Source organism: Phocoena sinus, chromosome 1 (assembly GCF_008692025.1).
Source record: "Phocoena sinus isolate mPhoSin1 chromosome 1, mPhoSin1.pri, whole genome shotgun sequence".
NCBI classification, from domain to species: domain Eukaryota; kingdom Metazoa; phylum Chordata; class Mammalia; order Artiodactyla; family Phocoenidae; genus Phocoena; species Phocoena sinus.
In genome coordinates this window covers 51,423,061-51,438,490 of record NC_045763.1, presented here as the reverse complement: position 1 = coordinate 51,438,490, position 15,430 = coordinate 51,423,061, and the positions used below count along the sequence as shown (strand labels likewise).

Sequence of the window (15,430 nt, the reverse complement as noted above, 5' to 3'; positions counted from 1 at the left end):
AGCATAGAAAGTTATTTGCAACAATTACCAGCTTCTTAACGTCAAGCATGTGTCTTTTTTATGAAGTTGCCATGCGAAAGTGAAAAACCTCATTATGAAATAAGAAATGAGTGTATACCGGGGTAGAGCTCCAGTTCATACAGTATGATTCCAGAAATATGTTCAGTCAGTGAACTCCTGGGTTACAGGCACTAGTCCTTCACATAATCTCAAAGGAAAGAAATGACTCAACGTAAAAAATAGGATGTGAGGAACAGCGTTAGAAATAAGGCACAGACAGTAAAGCATGATAGTCTCTGTGTTCTCCACGAAAAATGACAAAGTGCAGTGGTTAGGAGCATAACTTCCATTGACAGAAGCCTGGGCTCAATTCCTGTTTCTGCCCATTAGTGGCTCTGCAACATTTGACTGGTCACTTACCCTCTCTGTGCTTCCATTCCCCAACTGTAAAATGGTAACAATGATAGATTTCCCTTCACTTCATAGATTTGTAAGAGGAACTGAGTTAGTCAATGCAAAGTTCTTAAAAATAGTACCTGATAGATAGCAAGTGCTATATAAGTGTTTTTTTTACTATTTTAAACTATCCTACCAGAAGACACTCTTTCCCGTTACAAATAATGTGACATAGTGATTAAGAGCCATGGCATTGAAGTGTATCACTTCACTCTAGGAAAAAGGCACCATGTCCTATAAAAATATCCCTGGGCCAAGTAATAGACTTGATTCCTTTCTATGATGTGCCCTTTTTGACTGCAATCCTTCAGTCAACACACATTCACTGAATGCCAGGCACACTTTGCTGAGCACAGTGAATTCAGAGATTGGCAAGGCCCAGTCTCTCCCTCAGGGGCTCACAGTCCAAAGAAAGTGATGCTGCCATGTGGGTACACCAGTCAACTATCACTTGGTGCCATTGCCCTGCTGAGAGCTGTAAAGCCCTGGCAATATTTAATAATCAGCAACCACACTTCACATAGAACAGATAGTGAGATTTGCGCCCTGAAGGGTAGTAGACGATGCACCAGAACATATTGCCACTTATTGGCAGATATGAGTCTTACGAATCCTAGACAGGAAACTTTTCTTGAGCCCTAGACTAGGTTATATCTCTTTGCTATATGACCCCATAGCCCTTTCTCTTTATAACAGTCATTGTGCTTGTAATTACTTCTTTGACATTTGAGGTTAGGAATGGTATCTTTCCTGGCCAACTCGGTGTCCAGCATACTTCTAGCATAGTTCCTGGCACATGGGAGATGCTCAATAAATATCTGTGGAATGCCATTGGCACTCCAGTTATCCAGAGAGCTTGCATCACTTCACTCGCAAGGACATTCGGATATCTACTGTATAGAAAAGGTGCATAAAGACATCATTTTGAATTCATCAGAGAAGGTGCTGCTGTATATAAACCAGACAGTGTGTTTATGGAAGTGCAGGACTGATGACCTGTAATTAATCCAGGCTCTTTGTTAATTAATGTACAGCTTAGAAAAAGGTCCTCCCCGGTTCCATCAGGTAGAGCCTTATATGGGGCACTCTGTGATGTTTAAAAAGCCTCCAGCATCACCAGTGGCAGCAGGAGCGGCAATGGCTCTCATCACCTAAGTTGGACCAGATGAAGTAAACTCCTGCAGCAGGTTTTTCTACGAAATCCACCAGCTGCAGTAAATGGGTTCCATATAACACCTGCTCATTCAGTACTCCGTGTGCTGAGCCGAAGGCCAAAACCTTACGAATTCCTACCCACAGGAACTGGTGTTGCAAGAAAAGGAAAGAGGAAGGAAAACTTCTGATTCAAATCTGGGACAGATACATCAGATTTGTAAGGCCAATCTCTACAAGATCCACATGATATAGGAGCAAAACAGACTCAGCCCATGTCTTATGGAGCAGTCTACTAGGGAGGAGGTCAGACAGGAAACAACAGCTAAAAGAATAAGGAAGCAATTGCAACTTGAGGGAGACTTATTAAGGAAAAGAACAAAGAACTATGAAAGAGTCTCTCAAGCAGGGGGTTCTGGAGCAACAGAAGGGCCGCCGGTGAGCCTCAATTCCCAATTCCTCATTCAGGGACATCATATTGGCAGCTTGAAATCAGCCATGGTGGGAGTATTGGCACCATGAAAATTAGTAATGCTACACGTTAGGGCTTTATCTTGGAGAGCTAGTCATTAAAGGTTTACCGGCACACCACTGAAAGGAAACTGATTTACATGAGTGGAGGTTGGGGACGTCATGGAATGTCCCTCTAGGGAAGTGACACTTAAGTTGAGGGAGTGGAAATAAGGAAAAGCTTCACTGTGGAGAAGATACTGCAGCTTGGATCTGGGAGGACACATACATTTGAATGTTAAATGAGTAAACATCTCAAACTAGTTTCACAAAACAAATGACTATAACATTTCATCACCCTGTTGTTTTTTGCCAATTATTTAAAGTAACAATAGTCAGTTAGATACACTCTTTTAATAACTACTTACATTTGCATGCCAGGCAGTAAGTAAATAATTGTACCCAAACATTTTCTGGGTTTTCCAGATACAAAGAGCAGAGTCGAGGATTATGCAGGAAGTTCACCTGGTTCAAGATTTCCTTCTATATAGATTCCCTGGTTACAGGGATCTGGTAGGATCTGCTTTGCTTTGCTTTGCTTTGCTTTGCTTGTGGCAATGGACAGTTTGGAAATTAGATTTGCTATCAATAATTATCTGGGCTTAAGAAAAGTAAGATAAAGCAGGAAAAGTAAACTACTATGGTCACTTCTTTTTCTAACCTGGAAAAAAAGAGTTAGTGGATTACAAGTTTTGGTCTATGTTGTAGTTCAATTGGTTGGTACCTCTGGGAGAACAGACTGTGGGACTCACTAGAGTGGAACAGACTTTAGTTAATCTTTGCAATCTCCACATGTAGTCCCATGATGAGGTTACCCAGATTTAGAAGGCCTTACTAGGTGGGTCCTCTCATTCCACAGTATGTATTGGGGTGAGAGGCGTGGTGTGAAAACACACAGCAGCTTTTTTGTTGTTGTTGTTAACATCTTTATTGGGGTATAGTTGCTTTACAATGGTGTGTTAGTTGCTGCTGTAGAGCAAAGTGAATCGGCAATACAGCTTTTTTTTTTTTTTTTGCGGTACGCGGGCCTCTCACTGCTGTGGCCTCTCCCCTTGCGGAGCACAGGCTCTGGATGCGCAGGCTCCGGACGCGCAGACTCAGCGGCCATGGCCCACGGGCCCAGCCGCTCCGCGGCATGTGGTATCCTCCCGGACCGGGGCACGAACCCGTGTCTCCTGCATCGGCAGGCGGACTCTCAACCACTGCGCCACCAGGGAAGCCCCGGCCATACAGCTTTGAGTGGATCATCTTTTCACAGCCTTTCTCCTGCCTCTCCAAGCAGTACTGCCCCTCAAGACTCCAACTCCCAGTCAGAAGTGAACCACCACCTGTTGGAGATCTTGAAGATGGCACTAAGGGCAACCAAGGGCAAACTCAACATGGAGAATCTCAACCTGAGTTTTCGAAAAGAAGATCGCTCGTTCTCTGGCTACTGCCCCCACCCAAGGTAACCAAAATTAGATTTCAGATTCAGTCATCTCTAGAAGGCTACCTCGGGGCACTAGGTTTATAGTAAGAAGGCACAGTTATATTATTCACTAAGAATAATACATACTGAGATACATAACTGGCTAGCTTTGAAAGTAGGAGTGCATATATACTATGTAGGTTCTAGGAGCATTTATATAATGTAAGTTCAATATTTATTGTGTAAGTCTAATAATCATTTCCCAAATTTCAATCAACCAGGAGGAAAGTGATGTGCTAAAGAATACAGAATGTTTACAGTAAAAGATTTCCTCTTCCTGTTTTTACATCTAATCCCTTATATGATAAATTGGCCGTCCCTTTGGAAATCAAGCAATATCTCGTTTAATAGAAATTTAAAAGTGATTAGAAGACACTAAAATAAAAATTCAAATTAAAAAGATACAAGGCACAGTTATGATCTGTGTTCTGCCTGTGGATTACATTTCACAATTGTTTGTTTTCTGTGCCCAAGAGGAGAAAAACAAGAGAGAAAAGGAATTGTGAAATGTGCAGAATTGGTCCAGGAATTACTTACACTGGGCTATGTTTTACGCTAACAATAGACAATATGACAATACCAAATAATCTTTCACAGTGGAAAACAAATGTTTTTCTAAGGCCAAGTGTTCATTTCTCACACCCTCTACCAGCTTCCAGTGAGGTCAGCAGGTGGTACTCTGTTCCTTAGGGACACCAAATTGTAGGGACTGATGTGATTTATTGCTAACAGAGATTAGCCTGCTGTTTGGGAGAATTAATTAACAGTGCAGATATGTTTCATGAAAGAGGATCCAGAACCATATTAATTCATGTGTTGTCTTTAGCCAGACAAACTCCAGTCATGAGGTTACCTTGGATAATGACCACTGTTACTGCAATTCCATTCTCAGCAACTTTCACCGCCAAGCTTTACTGAGTTCTTCCTACAGTGCCAAACACTGCACTAAATGCTCTACTTACATTAACTCATTTAACACTTACAAATAAGTACAAGATCTAGGTAGATGTTATAATACCCATTTAATAAATGAAAAACAATAACAATGGAGTCTCAGAGAAGCCAGCTGAATCTCTCAAGGACCACAGCCAACAATAGGCAGAGCCAGGATTCAAAATACAGAAGAATACTGGAAATTGAGACACAATTAGAACTCCAATAGGCAGAATATATCTGGAAGGATATATTTGGAAGGAGTCCAGGATACAGGAGTTAGAATTCCAGAGGAGTAGAAGGAATTAGAATTTACAGACCCCCAAAACAAAAATATCCTATAGGAAAGATTGGAAAATGCCTTTCATCCAGGTAAACAGGGGTTAAGAATGGAGAGAGTCAGAGAATTCAGAAGAACAAGTGATGTTTACTAAGGAAGCAAGGACACAACATGCTGAAAGTGGAATCTTATTCTAGGACAGAAGTAGCTTTCTCTGTGCTTTCATTTATACAGTCAACTCACCATGCAAAGGCAAAGTACATGATAGTGTGTACATGTGTGTGTGCATGTATATTGTATACATGAATATTAAACATGCAAGCCTGTTTCACTAAAGAAGTAGACAACACTACGGGAGATTCCATACATCATAAATGGCCTTCATTATGTTATTGAGAAGATCAGTGGAAATTGACTAAGAAGGAGCCATTTCTTGTTAGATTGGAAAATACATAACAGCATCAGTGAAGCTTGAATGTTCTCAGATGCCCTGGTGGAATGGTACATAAATGACTTGAAAATCAAAATGAATTTACTGAAACTATGAGCCTCACATTTTCCATCTGGAAAAACTGGGTTCCAAATATCTTACCTCCTGTGTCTATTGTGAGGATTAAGCAAGATAAGTATGTAAAGGTACTTAGTATACTGTCTGATATATGAGGCACTCAGTAAATAGGTTTCCCTTCCTTATATTTAAAAAAAAAAATCTGTGTTTGGTGAAATTATCACTGCAAAATAGCCTAAGGAAGGAGGACCTTTCCCAGGGTCAAGTGATAGCCACATTGAACGCTGGCTATCAGAACGGGCCCTGAATGTCCTCCACCCTGAGCTGGCCCTGAAAGTTTAAATTTGTGGTTCATATCCAAGGAAATAGGGCACATTTTCCTTGAAGCTGGTCTGCCTCTCATGAGCCATCTGGCATCTCTTAAGACATCTGGAACTCATTCAAAGTATATTACAGTTCTGGGAGGCATGGCAAATAGAATTCTGTTTCCCCAGAACGTGAGACAAATTGAGGCCCAACAGACACTGGACACGGCAAGCAGCAGGGATTGCACCCCAACATACTTGTTCCTGGACACAGGACTTCAGAGGAGACTGGGAAAGGCCATCTGAGTTGGAAGGGTTTCACAGACCTCCTTAAGTTTCTCACAAAATCTATGCACCCCGTGCCGAGGGGAAAAAGAGCACATCCTCACAGCCAATATTTCAGATGGTTCAGAGATCATCTGCCTCTTCTCAGATAAATAAATGCAGTTTTGAAGGGTGATCTATGGGTCTTGTCACTTGAATCAATGGCATTGTTGCCATTCTCAAAGAAGAGTATAAAAATGTATCTAATATCTGTCATCCTCATTCTGTGGACTCACTCATTCTGTTCCTCTATCATATTTTTGATGCAATGATGGCTCAGGAAGAATTCCTGAGGCAACATGGATCCACATACATTTATTTATTAACTTCCCTGACCATTATTTAAATCAGGTGTAGAGTGAATAGTGTGTAGAACCTAAGAAGTTTCCAAGCATGCAGGTTCAGTTTAACACTTTTATACATAATCCATATTCTTTCATCCTCTTTCTGCTCTACATCACAAAGACCTCCCAAACTACTTGCAGACCTTCCTGCCAGGAGGAGCTGCTAGAACACAGGTTGCTCTACCTCTAATTACTCTTGCTTCATTTTCATGCAACTCCCTCATTATCATCAAGAGGGAATCCCTTTACTTAGAGAACTGGGGCTTGTGAATGTGAGGTTCACTCCCATGGCAAGACTACAGCAATGACACTAGTTTACCAGGTGACCAGAACTATAAGACATTCTTCTGCAGTTTGCCAGGCTCCTTTTTTGTACTTAGTTGTTTCTATATCAGTACACTCTGCCCTTAAATGATAAATGGTTTCTACTAGCTTCAAATCATTCCCTTCTTCCAAAGCAATAGCCAGATTTCTGAACAATATGGCATGTTTATTCTTACATTCAACATATTAATCACTCAATGTGTTCTGTGTGATAAGACACTAAGGACAACAAACTATTATGATTTCAGTTCCAGAGTTCTCCAGGAGCTAGGGGAAAAGGTAATGTTTTAAACATGATACAATTCTATATGTAAAATGCAGTGATGGCAGTAAATTTGAACACAGAGAAGGAACACCAACCTAGCCTCACCCAAAAACTCCAGAGGAGATGATGCAAATACTGAATCTTAGAGGACGTGTGAATTTGGCAAAGAACTGGGGGAGAGCAGAGGAAGGGACAGGAAAGGTATTCTAGGTAAAAGGTGCAATGTGGATTTAGCGGGGGGACCTTGAAGATGGCGGAAGAGTAAGACGCGGAGATCGCCTTCCTCCCCACGGATACACCAGAAATACATCCACACGTGGAACAACTCCTACAGAACTCCTACTGAAGGCTGGCAGAAGACCTCAGACCTCCCAAAAGGCAAGAAACTCCCCACGTAACTGGGTAGGGCAAAAGAAAAAACAGAGACAAAAGAATAAGGACGGCACCTGCACCAGTGGGAGGGAGCTGTGAAGGAGGAAAAGTTTCCACACACTAGGAAGCCCCTCCGCGGGCGGAGACTGCGGGAGGCAGAGGGGGGAGTTTCAGGACCGCGGAGTAGTGCACAGCGACGGGTGCGGAGGGCAAAGCGGGGAGATTCCTGCACAGACGATCGGTGCCGACCAGCACTCACCAACCCAAGAGGCTTGCTGCTCACCCACCGGGGCGGGCGGGGCTGCGAGCTGAGGCTCGGGTTTTGGTTTTGGACGGAGCTCAGGGAGAGGACTGGGGTTGGCGGCTTGAACATAGCCTGAAGGGGTTAGTGCACCACGACTAGCCGGGAGGGAGTTCGGGGAAAAGCCTGCACCGGCCGAAGAGACAAGAGACTTTTTCTTCCCTCTTTGTCTCCTGGTGCGCGAGGAGAGGGGTTTAAGAGCGCTGCTTAAAGGAACTCCAGAGACGGGCGCGAGCCGCGGCTAAAAGCGCGAACCCCAGAGACGGGCGCGAGCCGCGGCTGAAAGCGCAAACCCCAGAGACGGGCGCGAGCCGCGGCTAAAACCGCGGACCCCAGAGACGGGCGGGAGACGCTAAGGCTGCTGCTGCCGCCACCAAGGGGCCTGTGTGCGAGCACAGGTCACTCTCCACACCCCTCTTCCGTGGAGCCTGTGCAGCCCGCCACTGCCAGGTTCCCGGGATCCAGGGACAACTTCCCCGGGACAGCGCACGGCGGGCCTCAGGCTGGTGCAACGTCACGCCGGCCTCTGCCGCAACGTCACGCTGCCTCTGCCGCCGCAGGCCGGCCCCGCACGCAGTGCCCCTCCTTCCCCCATCCCCCAACCCCCGGCCTGAGTGAGCCGGAGGCCCCGAATCAGCGGCTCCTTTAACCCCGTCCTGTCTGAGCGAAAAAACAGACGCCCTCCAGCGACCTACACGCAGAGGCAGGGCCAAATCCAAAGCTGAGCTCCTGTGAGCTGTGAAAACAAAGAAGAGAAAGGGAAATCTCTCCCAGCAGCCACAGAAGCAGCGGATTAAAGCTCCACAATCAACTTGATATACCCTGCATCTGTGGAATACCTGAATAGACAAGGAATGATCCCAAATTGAAGAGGTGGAATTTAGGAGCGACATCTATGATTTTTTTCCCTTTTCCTCATTTTGTGAAGGTGTACGTGTATGCTCCTGTGTGACATCTAGTCTGTATACTCTAGCTTCCACCATTTGTCCTAGGGCTCTATCCGTCCATGACTTTTTTTTAAAAATTCTTTTTCTTAATAATTAAGTTTAATTGTAATAACTTTATTATACTTTACCTTCGTTCTTTCTTTCTTTCCTTCCTTCCCTCCCTCCTTTAGACAACGAATCACCCCAAATTGAGGAGGTGGTCTCAGGGAGCAGGATTTATGATTTTTCCCCCTTTACCTCTTTTTGTGAAGGTGTATGTGTATGCTTCTGTGTAAGATTTTCTCTGTATAGCTTTGCTTCCAACATTTGTCCTAAGGTTCTATCCGTCCCTTTTTTTTTTCTAAATATTTTTTAATTCAATAACTATATTATACTTTATTTTATTTTTACTGTATCATCTTTCTTTCTGTCTTTTTTTCCTTCTTTCCCTCCTTCCTTCCTTCCTCCCTCCCTCCCTCCCTCCCTCCTTTCTTTCCTTCTTTGCTTCTTTCTTCCTTCCTTCCTTTCCTCCTTTCCTTCTTTCTTTCCTCATACTTCTACTAATTCTCTCTACTTTTTCTCCCTTTTATTCTGAGCCGTGTGGATGAAAGGCTCTTGGTGCTCCAGCCAGGAGTCAGGGCTCTGCCTCTGAGGTAGGAGAGCCAACTTCAGGTCACTGGTCAACAAGAGACCTCCCAGCTCCACATAATATTAAACAGCGGAAATCTCCCAGAGACCTCCATCTTAACACCAGCACCCAGCTTCACTCAACGACCAGCAAGCCACAGTGCTGGACAACCTATGCCAAACAACTAGCAAAACAGGAACACAACCCCACCCATTAGCAGAGAGGCTGCCTAAAATCATAATAAGGCCACAGACACCCCAAAACACACCACCAGACGTGAACCTGCCCACTAGAGAGACAAGATCCAGCCTCATCCAGCACAACACAGACACTAGTCCCCTCCACCAGGAAGCCTACACAACCCACTGAAACAACCTTAGCCACTGGAGACAGACATCAAAAACAACGGGAACTACGAACCTGCAGCCTGCAAAAAGGAGACCCCAAACACAGTAAGATAAGCAAAATGAGAAGACAGAAAAACACACAGCAGATGAAGGAGCAAGATAAAAACCCACCAGACCTAACAAATGAAGAGGAAATAGGCAATCTACCTGAAAAAGAATTCAGAATAATGATAGTAAGGATGATCCGAAATCTTGGAAGTAGAAGGGACAAAATGCAAGAAACAGTTAACAAGGACCTACAAGAACTAAAGATGAAACAAGCAACGATGAACAATGCAATAAATGAAATTAAAATCACTCTAGATAGGATCAATAGCAGAATAACTGAGGCAGAAGAACGGATAAGTGACCTGGAAGATAAAGTAGTGGAAATAACTACTGCAGAGCAGAATAAAGAAAAAAGAATGAAAAGAACTGAGGACAGTCTCAGAGACCTCCGGGACAACATGAAACGCACCAACATTCGAATTATAGGGGTTCCAGAAGAAGAAGAAAGAAAGAAAGGGACTGAGAAAATATTTGAAGAGATTATAGTTGAAAACTTCCCTAATATGGGAAAGGAAATAGTTAATCAAGTCCAGGAAGCACAGAGGGCCCCATACAGGATAAATACAAGGAGAAACACGCCAAGACACATATTAATCAAACTGTCAAAAATTAAATACAAAGAAAGCATATTAAAAGCAGCAAGGGAAAAATAACACACAAGGGAATCCCCATAAGGTTAACAGCGGATCTCTCAGCAGAAACCCTACAAGCCAGAAGGGAGTGGCAGGACATACTGAAAGTGATGAAGGAGAATAGCCTGAAACCAAGACTACTCTACCCAGCAAGGATCTCATTCACATTTGATGGAGAAATTAAAACCTTTACAGACAAGCAAAAGCTGAGAGAGTTCAGCACCACCAAACCACCTTTACAACAAATGCTAAAGGAACTTCTCTAGACACGAAACACAAGAGAAGGAAATGACCTATAGTAGCAAACCCAAAACAATATATAAAATGGAAATAGGAACATACATATCGATAATTACCTTAAATGTAAATGGACTAAATGCTCCCACCAAAAGACACAGATTGGCTGAATGGATACAAAAACAAGACCCTTATATATGCTGTCTACAAGAGACCCACTTCAGACCTAGAGACACATACAGACTGAAAGTAAGGGGATGGAAAAAGATATTCCATGCAAATGGAAACCAAAAGAAAGCTGGAGTAGCAATTCTCATATCAGACAAAATAGACTTTAAAATAAGGACTATTAAAAGGGACAAAGAAGGACACTACATAATGATCAAGGGATCGATCCAGGAAGAAGATATAACAATTGTAAATATTTATGCACCCAACATAGGAGCACCTCAATACATAAGGCAAATACTAACAACCATAAAAGGGGAGATCAACAGTAACACATTCATAGTAGGGGACTTTAACACCCCACTTTCACCCATGGACAGATCATCCAAAATGAAAATAAATAAGGAAACACAAGCTTTAAATGATACATTAAACAAGATGGACTTAATTGATATTTATAGGACACTCCATCCAAAAACAACAGAATACACATTTTTCTCAAGTGCTCATGGAACATTCTCCAGGATAGATCATATCTTGGGTCACAAATCAAGCCTTGGTAAATTTAAGAAAACTGAAATTGTATCAAGTATCTTTTCCGACCACAACGCCATGAGACTAGATATCAATTACAGGAAAAGATCTGTAAAAAATACAAACACATGGAGGCTAAACAATACACTACTTAATAATGAAGTGATCACTGAAGAAATCAAAGAGGAAATAAAAAAATACCTAGAAACAAATGACAATGGAGACACAACGACCCAAAACCTATGGGATGCAGCAAAAGCAGTTCTAAGGGGGAAGTTTATAGCAATACAAGCCCACCTTAAGAAGCAGGAAACATCTCGAATAAACAACCTAACCTTGCACCTCAAGCAATTAGAGAAAGAAGAACAAAAAAACCCCAAAGCTAGCAGAAGGAAAGAAATCATAAAAATCAGATCAGAAATAAATGAAAAAGAAATGAAGGAAACAATAGCAAAGATCAATAAAACTAAAAGCTGGTTCTTTGAGAAGATAAACAAAATAGATAAACCACTAGCCAGACTCATCAAGAAAAAAAGGGAGAAGACTCAAATCAATAGAATTAGAAATGAAAAAGGAGAAGTAACAACTGACACTGCAGAAATAAAAAAAATCATGAGAGATTACTACAAGCAACTCTATGCCAATAAAATGGACAATCTGGAAGAAATGGACAAATTCTTAGAAATGCACAACCTGCCAAGACTGAATCAGGAAGAAATAGAAAATATGAACAGACCAATCACAAGCACTGAAATTGAAACTGTGATTAAAAACCTTCCAACAAACAAAAGCCCAGGACCAGATGGCTTCACAGGTGAATTCTATCAAACGTTTAGAGAAGAGCTAACACCTATCCTTCTCAAACTCTTCCAAAATATAGCAGAGGGAGGAACACTCCCAAATTCCTTCTACGAAGCCACCATCACCTTGATACCAAAACCAGACAAGGATGTCACAAAGAAAGAAAACTACAGGCCAATATCACTGATGAACATAGATGCAAAAATCCTCAACAAAATACTAGCAAACAGAATCCAACAGCACATTAAAAGGGTCATACACCATGATCAAGTGGGTTTTATTCCAGGAATGCAAGGATTCTTCAATATACGCAAATCTATCAATGTGATAAACTATATTAACAAATTGAAGGAGAAAAACCATATGATCATCTCAATAGATGCAGAGAAAGCTTTCAACAAAATTCAACACCCATTTATGATAAAAACCCTCCAGAAAGTAGGCATAGAGGGAACTTTCCTAAACATAATAAAAGCCATATATGACAAGCCCACAGCAAACATCATCCTCAATGGTGAAAAACTGAAAGCATTTCCACTAAGATCAGGAACAAGACAAGGTTGCCCACTCTCACCACTCTTATTCAACATAGTTTTGGAAGTTTTAGCCACAGCAATCAGAGAAGAAAAGGAAATAAAAGGAATCCAAATCGGAAAAGAAGAAGTAAAGCTGTCACTGTTTGCAGATGACATGATACTATACATAGAGAATCCTAAAGATGCTACCAGAAAACTACTAGAGCTAATCAATGAATTTGGTAAAGTAGCAGGATACAAAATTAATGCACAGAAATCTCTGGCATTCCTATATACTAATGATGAAAAATCTGAAAGTGAAATCAAGAAAACACTCCCATTTACCATTGCAACAAAAAGAATAAAATATCTAGGAATAAACCTACCTAAGGATACGAAAGACCTGTATGCAGAAAATTATAAGACACTGATGAAAGAAATTAAAGATGATACAAATAGATGGAGAGATATACCATGTTCTTGGATGGGAAGAATCAACATTGTGAAAATGACTCTACTACCCAAAGCAATCTACAGATTCAATGCAATCCCTATCAAACTACCACTGGCATTTTTCACAGAACTAGAACAAAAAATTTCGCAATTTGTATGGAAACACAAAAGACCCCGAATAGCCAAAGCAATCTTGAGAACGAAAAAAGGAGCTGGAGGAATCAGGCTCCCTGACTTCAGACTATATTACAAAGCAACAGTAATCAAGACAGTATGGTACTGGCACAAAAACAGAAAGATAGATCAGTGGAACAGGATAGAAAGCCCAGAGATAAACCCACGCACATATGGACACCTTATCTTTGATAAAGGAGGCGGGAATGTACAGTGGAGAAAGGACAGCCTCTTCAATAAATGGTGCTGGGAAAACTGGACAGGTACATGTAAAAGTATGAGATTAGATCACTCCCTAACACCATACACAAAAATAAGCTCAAAATGGATTAAAGACCTAAATGTAAGGCCAGAAACTATCAAACTCTTAGAAGAAAACATAGGAAGAACACTCTATGACATAAATCACAGCAAGATCCTTTCTGACCCACCTCCTAGAGTAATGGAAATAAAAACAAAAATAAACAAATGGGACCTAATGAAACTTCAAAGCTTTTGCACAGCAAAGGAAACCATAACCAAGACCAAAAGACAACCCTCAGAATGGGAGAAAACATTTGCAGATGAAGCAACTGACAAAGGATTAATCTCCAAAATTTACAAGCAGCTCATGCAGCTCAATAACAAAAATACAAACAACCCCATCCAAAAATGGGCAGAAGACCTAAATAGACATTTCTCCAAAGAAGATATACAGAATGCCAACAAACACATGAAAGAATGCTCAACATCATTAATCATTAGAGAAATGCAAATCAAAACTACAATGAGATATCATCTCACACCAGTCAGAATGGCCATCATCAAAAAATCAAGAAACAATAAATGCTGGAGAGGGTGTGGAGAAAAGGGGACACTCTTGCACTGCTGGTGGGAATGTGAATTGGTTCAGCCACTGTGGAGAACAGTATGGAGGTTCCTTAAAAAACTACAAATAGAATTACCATATGACCCAGCAATCCCACTACTTGGCATATACCCTGAGAAAACCAAAATTCAAAGAGAGTCATGTACCAAAATGTTCATTGCAGCTCTATTTACAATAGCCAGGACATGGAAACAACCTAAGCGCCCATCATCGGATGAATGGATAAAGAAGATGTGGCACATATACACAATGGAATATTACTCAGCCTTAAAAAGAAATGAAATTGAGCTATTTGTAATGAGATGGATAGACCTAGAATCTGTCATACAGAGTGAAGTAAGTCAGAAAGAAAAAGACAAATACCGTATGCTAACACATATATATGGAATTTAAGGGGAAAAAATGTCATGAAGAACCTAGGGGTAAGATAGGAATAAAGACGCAGACCTACTGGAGAACGGACTTAAGGATATGGGGAGGGGGAAGGGTGAGTTTTGACAGGGCGAGAGAGAGTCATGGACATATACACACTAACAAACGTAGTAAGGTAGATAGCTGGGGGGAAGCAGCCGCAAGGCACAGGGATATTAGCTCGGTGCTTTGTGACAGCCTGGAAGGGTGGGATGGGGAGAGTGGGAGGGAGGGAGACGCAAGAGGGAAGACATATGGGAACATATGTATATGTATAGCTGATTCACTTTGTTGTAAATCAGAAACTAACACACCATTGTAAAGCAATTATACCCCAATAAAGATGTTTAAAAAAAAAAAAAAGGTGCAATGTGAAATGTCACTGAAGTAAGAGAGAACATGGCTAATTCAGGGAACTGTAAGCCATTTCATATAGGCAGAACACAGTAAATATATGGTGGCTGGGGACGGTGGGAGATGCTGCTCAAGTTGATGTTAGAATGGAAAGGAGGAACTTGTTTTTGAAGGGTCTTTCTAAGAAGTGTGAACTTTATCCTAAAGCCCTAGTGGAATCATTGAAGGATATTAAACAAATGAGTGATATGATCAAATCTGATATTTGAAAAGAGCACTGTAATAGAATGTGGAGAATTAGAGGCAGAGAGAACCTTTAAAAGACTGTTCCAATAATTCAAGCAAGAAATTATGAGGGTTTAGACCAGGGTAGTAGCAGGAGGGATGGCGATATTAAGGAGATAGAAAAGTAGGTCTTGGTGACTTAATTAGACGTAGGTCCTGAATTCAGAAGAATCAAAAATGACTACCAAGGTTCTGGCTTTGGCAACTTGGTAGGTGGTGGTACCGTTCTCTGAGATAGGAAATAGAAAATCAGTAGTTGGGGAGGTAAAGGAAAGGATGATGTGTTCAGTTTTGAACATGTTGATGTAGGTTGAGAGCTTAAAGCTAAATGATTTAAGGGTCTTCAGTACGGAGTTGAACCCTTGGGAGTAATTAGGATTCCTCAAGGACATAATGGAAAGTGAGAAGGGAAGGTTGAGGAGGACGCTCATTGTTAAGGAGTAGGTA

At 41.6% G+C, this 15,430-nt stretch overlaps 1 protein-coding gene across 1 annotated transcript in view; it reads left to right on the top strand.

Annotated features, from left to right (window-relative positions):
* The window catches only part of C1H1orf87 (chromosome 1 C1orf87 homolog), a 126,839-nt gene that overhangs the window by 39,911 nt on the left and 71,498 nt on the right, over positions 1–15,430 (top strand). The window contains 2 exon segments of the mRNA XM_032639279.1: positions 3,401–3,565; positions 6,739–6,883. Coding sequence (XP_032495170.1) covers positions 3,401–3,565; positions 6,739–6,883 — 310 coding nt within the window.